Source organism: Ursus maritimus, unplaced genomic scaffold (assembly GCF_017311325.1).
Source record: "Ursus maritimus isolate PB19 unplaced genomic scaffold, ASM1731132v1 scaffold_15, whole genome shotgun sequence".
NCBI lineage: Eukaryota > Metazoa > Chordata > Mammalia > Carnivora > Ursidae > Ursus > Ursus maritimus.
The window spans coordinates 19,555,135-19,561,193 of NW_024423897.1; the positions used below are offsets into that span (position 1 = coordinate 19,555,135).

General features: G+C 39.9%; 1 protein-coding gene across 2 annotated transcripts in view; it reads right to left on the bottom strand.

The window, feature by feature from the left end:
- MFAP3 (microfibril associated protein 3) overlaps window positions 1–6,059 on the bottom strand; it is a 37,732-nt gene that overhangs the window by 25,802 nt on the left and 5,871 nt on the right. For both annotated transcript variants that reach the window (XR_005834846.1, XM_008692467.2), the window contains exon 2: window positions 1,017–1,482. Coding sequence is in view for 1 of the 2 variants with exons in the window: in XM_008692467.2 (XP_008690689.2) it covers window positions 1,017–1,311 (295 nt within the window). In the remaining variant the exon portion in view is untranslated. The remainder of the gene's footprint in view (window positions 1–1,016; window positions 1,483–6,059) is intronic.

Below are 6,059 nucleotides of genomic sequence, written 5' to 3' on the forward strand. Positions count from 1 at the left end.
AACACCATCTGTCTCCTTTATTGTTTTCCATTCTAATATGAATAACCAAATATCCTTTCTATTCCAAGAGTTTAGACTATCTGTCTAGCAAAAAAGACAAGAAGGGCCTTTTCTGAAGGTGTAGCTTATGAGTATCCCAGAATTTAATCTTTATCCCATTGATTTTTCACGGTGATTTCTTTTTGAGGTACTTTAATACAAGTAGTTTCCAAAAAGATCTTTCTAGCAGAATATTAGTTAAGGAAATAATATTCTGATTAAGATGTGTTCACAGGTTCATAAACAGCAAAATCAAATAAAAACCTGTCAAAAAGGAGACCTTGGTTGCACTATTATGTCTGGGTGATTTTTAAGACTGAGAGGCAAAGGTACACGAAAAGCTCTCCTGTTTTCAAGTAAATCAAGGCATAGCACAGAAAAAAATTGAGCTGGAAGGGCTTATAGTGCTCCTTCTCAGTGCCTTTCTAATTCTCAGAGGGACTTAAAGTTTTATGCACAGAGCTATAATCTTTTAAAAACCATCCTAGATTTCCTCTAAAATTTTTAGTGACTCATTTTAAAACAAAATTTTAAAATTTATGACAAGCTTACATTAAGTCTAGCCACAACTCTTCCTCCTGTATTCACAAAGGGCCATCACACTATATTATTCATATTACAGTCTAGGTGAATGGGGCTGTGCAGTGCACAGCCTGCATAGCTGTCTGCAGCAGCCCTGATGTAGTCTACCTTCAATGAAGAAGGAAACCAGCTCACCAACAGGGGAGACGATAGCTCCCTGTCATCATGTGAGTATCTGTTAAATTTATACCTATTCTTTCTTTCTTCTTCTGGTTAAGTAATTATAATTATTTTGCTTCTTCCCACAGTTAGAACACTCCAGGCCTTTCAAAAGTTTTAACTATTCCCCCCAGCACTTCATCACTGACATTCCTTGTTGCATATGCCATCAAACCAAGGAGACAGAAGTAACAGGAAATGAGTAGCCTTGATTAATTATACCCTGGCATAGTTACCTCTGCCTCTGCCATCCAGCTGCTGTCCTTTTGAGTTGTACCAATGGACATCTTCATAGTGGTCGACTGTGAGAAGACACTCGAGTGAAACACTAGTTCCCTCTTTGGCTATGATGACATCGTCCCCTGAGTGGGAACCTGATGAGAGCTCAAAGCTTGGAGGAAATGATGAATTGAAGGAACTATGATTTGTTCCCAGTGGGGCCATTTGGTTGAAGCCTACATCTTCCAAAACAAAAGCTGCTGGCACAGTAACACTCACCACTAAAGTGAACAGACAACAATGTGGCTTCATGGAAAAATGGGAGGAAGTCTTGTTTAGATTTGGAGAACTCAAAAGCTTCTATTCTATAACAAATGCACGGTAGGTGATTTATTGCTTGGTATTGGGAGTTTTCCAAAAAAAGTGGGAGATTCAGGCGTATTTTGAAATCTTCAAGATTAAAAGATGTGAGTGGAGACCAACCTAAAAGAAAGCCAGATATAAAGTTTAACCAACAAAGACTCATAATGGGGGGGAAACTCTAATGTTCTAGAAATGAATAGATGTGAAATTGATTAGAATAATTGGCACTGGCATCAGGGAGCAAAACAGGAAGAACACCACCTAAAAATCTCACACAGAGACAGCAGAAAGAGTACTGAATTAGGAAATGGCAGGCAGACCTAGATTCTGGCCCCGGCTGTGCTACTAACAAGCTGTAAGACCTTGGCAAGTAGCATTCTCCCTTGGCCGTTTTCTCATCTGTCAAATGAGAGACTAGATGAGACCTCTCTAAAGACTCTTCTAGTTCAGAAAGACTATGATTCTATTTTACTCTGACAAATCTTATGCCACAGGGAGCCAATGAAGGCTAAAATATTTAGCTTAACGATCTTTTATTTCAACCTGCACCACTACCATCTGTTGTTATGTCAATAATGTAAATCTACTGATACATCATGATCACAACCATGGAGCTCAAAATTTGAGCAATCCAAGTATATAATATATTAGCTTTAAATAATGTAAGGACACTTAAGGTAGTTTTCTGTTTGTTTTAATATCAGAAAGAAAACTGCACTACTACCTACACATAAACAGTTATTGACTTCTGAGAATTTAGAACCTCCCTCTTGGGCAAGAATGTTAGACAAAAGAATTTTCCTTTAACAAATTCTTCAGTATCAAGAGACAAAATACGGTATATTTAATAGTTCGTGAAAATACCAAATTTTCGCTCAAAGTCTGCAAAATCAGCTCAGGGAGGAATTGACATCTTCAATGTCTAGTTGGTAGAAATGCAAATATAAGCTACAGGGAAAGAGTGCCAGACAAATAAAATACCACGAACAAAGAACAAAATACCCCAGCCTAAGAGTTCATGTGATTATGAGCATCTTCTTGGTAATTTGATTCCTCTTTTAAATCAATGACTCTCAAAGAAAAATTTCAACTTCCATTTCTATAAAATAGGATGAAATGCCTAGCTTTATTTCCTATGAAGGCCCAAAATAATTAGTTTTGGAAATGACTCTCCTTTGTACTTACGCGAAGGCTGCTTGATCACAGAACATAAAAAGCAATGGATCATTGTATTTAGCTATTAAACCCCTCAAAGTCTGAATCACAGTAAGCTGTAAATGTCATTTAATTTTCATTAGCCCTTGAAAGGATGGTTGAATGATAATAATAATTTTCTATATCTTGCTATATCTTTAAAATATAAGAATGGACTATTTAGAGTAAAACAAAAGACTTCAGATTTTGTCATACATAGTAGATAGAACACATGTGTTTCTTTCTATTTCTTCCCCAAACCCAACTAAAATGACACTACAGTAAACAAAGAACTTGGCATTGGAGGGGATTTTGGAAGATCCAACTCATTCACTTTACAGTGACTTGCTCCTTTAAATTATACTGTATGTTAGTAGGTGAATCCTGGTCTCTATTGGGCAAAGAGTGGTGAGTGGAAACAATAGAACCCTTAGTAAATGACTGCCACAACCCAGGCACCATGCTTGGAGCTTGACATGTGTGAGCTCCCAAGTTCTTTTTCAGTACAATATATACAACCGGTGGACAAAACTTTTGTCCTTTATTCTAGACTACTGCTTCCCAATCGTGAGAGGAAATGACTGCGCTGAAAAAGCGCTCTAGGTCTTCCCCAGGATTTTGATAATGAGTTCCTGTGGCTGTATCCAAGTTAGCATTTTCCCAATTTCATTCATTTCTTCTACTGGTATGATTTTTTTTTCTTTAAGTCAAGAATTTAAGTCATTATTTTACTTTCATACATTTATTTCAAAAGGAACGTCTATATCACATCTGTAAATAAGAGTAATCGTACACAGAAAGACGATAAAAACAAAGCAATGTTATTAACTGCTGTCTGCTAAAGGCTCTGAGCTGGAGGCCTCCTCTCTGTCAGGAAAACAAAAATAAAACAAATAAACCACCCACAACTCTACTTTATTCTAATACCACCTCATTTCTTAACCTGCCATCATCCCCTTCTTCCCTACCTATTTCACCAAGTCAGAACCACAATTTAATTATTTTATTTCATTCCATTTCAGAGAGAGAGAGAGAGCACGCACACGAGCAGGGGAGGGGCAGAGAGAGAGGGAGAGAGAATCTCAAACAGGCTCCACACTCAGCCCGAAGCCCAAAGCTTAATCTCAAGACCCTGAGATCATGACCTGAGCTGAAATCAAGACTTGGACGCTTAACCAACTGAGCTACCCGGGTACCCCAGAACCACAATTTTTGACTAGAGGTACACATTTTCATCTATTCACCTGTATCTACTGAGCACTTTCTATGTGCCAACCTATTGTATAAGGACACCATCTCTGTCTCTGCCTTCATAGAGCTAAGTGTGGCAGAGGACACAGATACTAACTAAACACATGCAAATACGGTAAATGCTGCCCAAGAGAAAGTACAGGATGCTATGGTAATACCCAATGTGGGGAGCTAAATGTGTCACAGAGAGCCGCCTTGAGAAAGTGAGGTGTGCAACAGTACTTGAGGGATAAATAGGAATTGATAATGGAAGAGAAATGTCCTAGTAAAGGAACAGAGGAAAAAGCAGAAAGATCACTGGTTAGGAGGTGTTGAGGAAAAATAGCTACAAGTTGTGGTAATGAGAAGGGATGGCCAGAACGCTGGGAGCAGTCTCGGCCAACAGCAAATCTGGAGGTGGACTTTGGGAGCTGGAGTGAAGGCTGAAGTGAGTGAAGGAGACAGCCATCTAACAAGAAAAGGTCAAAGAATGTGGAGGCTCAAGAGTGGGGCAGATCACCTGTAGGAAAGGGAATGTACCCCAGGATCAAGGCAGCTAGAGTAGAAGACACTGGAAATAGAAAAAAAATGGACTTTCTCTCCCTGCTGAGATGCAGGAGCTGTGGAATGAACAGCCTCCATATGAGAGGGCTGTGGGTCAAGCGGGGTCCTGGCAATGTTACTACTGTGTGGAATTCCTTTGTGCAGCTTCCCCGAGTCTCCTCTCCAGTCCTGGCTCTCCCTCCCACGTGGTCCAGAGTATACCTGGATGCAGGCCGGCTCCCCTCCCCCCCGAGCTCCTGTAGCTGTCGCCATTACGCTACTCACCGGCTCTGGTATGTGCTGCTCTGTACGTCTAGGCAGTCCACCCCATCTCACCGAGGAGTTCCTGAAGCACAGGGACTGTATTTTGTGTTGCTATACTTCAAAACTAGCACAATAAATATTTACTCATGGAAATTAGTTTAAATTTGATAAAGTATGTGGTCTATCTTTGTAAACTGAAGAATGTTATGCACTAGGGATTGTAATTATTCAAACTGACATGCCTTTACTAGCACTTATTACATTGAGACAGCCAATGCTAACGATCTCCAGAGAACTCAAGAGGCATAATGCCTAAAGGCAGTCCTTGAGTCAACCCCAACTCCCAAAGTCTTCATTCACCATATTGTCCTAGAAGAAAATCGTGGGGATAAAAGATTACCAAGCCCAGGCTGACTACTAATATCCAGAGAGCTTGTTAAAAATACGGATTCCTGGGACCCACTCCAGCCCTAGTGAAGAAGAACCTCTGGACTTGGACCTTGGAATTTATGGTGTTTAATTAGCTCTCTGGATGATTCTGAGGCCGAGGGTCCATGGATTGGCATCCAGAGACTATGACTATACTTCCTTGTTTCCTCTACAACAGCACTGCAGACCGAACAGAAGAGAGAACTGTCACTCACATTCCATTCTGGACTTAGATTACCCTGGATCAGCAAACTGTAGGCCTCTGAGAAAGGCAGGGTAGCAGAGAGGTTCAGAGTACAGTCTCTACAGCCAGATTTCCTGGATTTGAATCCCGATGGACTCTGACCAGCTTTGCCACTTTTATAAATGACTTAATCTCCCTGTGCCTCAGTCCCCTCATCTTTAAAATGGGGAAAATAATAGTACCTGTTCTATAGGACTGTTGTGAGGTTTGAAGGAAATTGTCTGTATAAAACACTGCGTCTGGCAGTAGTAATCACTGAATAATCTCTAGTTATTATTGTTGATTGTCCTTTTAGATACTGTGCTAAAATCTACATCTGATAATAAAACATTATTTAAGATAAATGAAACACCTTTACTCAGAATACTATGCAACCATTTAAAAATCTTGGAGAGGAGAAATGATGTAATTTCAATCTGTAATTTTAAATTTCACATTTTTCTTTTGCTCATTGCAAATAAGTGATAATATGGATCAAACAGCCATTGTAAACTGAACTTGGGAGTCCAACCATGACACGTTAAATTATTTTTTGTGCATTCTGAGTTTGTGGTAAATTATCTTTGTTGTGACGTGACTAGCTTACCTTCTTCCCCTTTTTTAAGACTTGCCTCTACGTTCGGGGGCCCAGGAGGAAGTCAATCTTTTGGCCAACTAAACTAATCAGAAGCTTTGATATTGGAATTTGGATTTGAGACACAGTGGATTAGGGCCATTTGAGAAAGAGAAGGCGCTGAGGCAGTCAGATTTGGGCCACATACAGACAGAAGCAGAGAGACAGGCCCACAGGGAT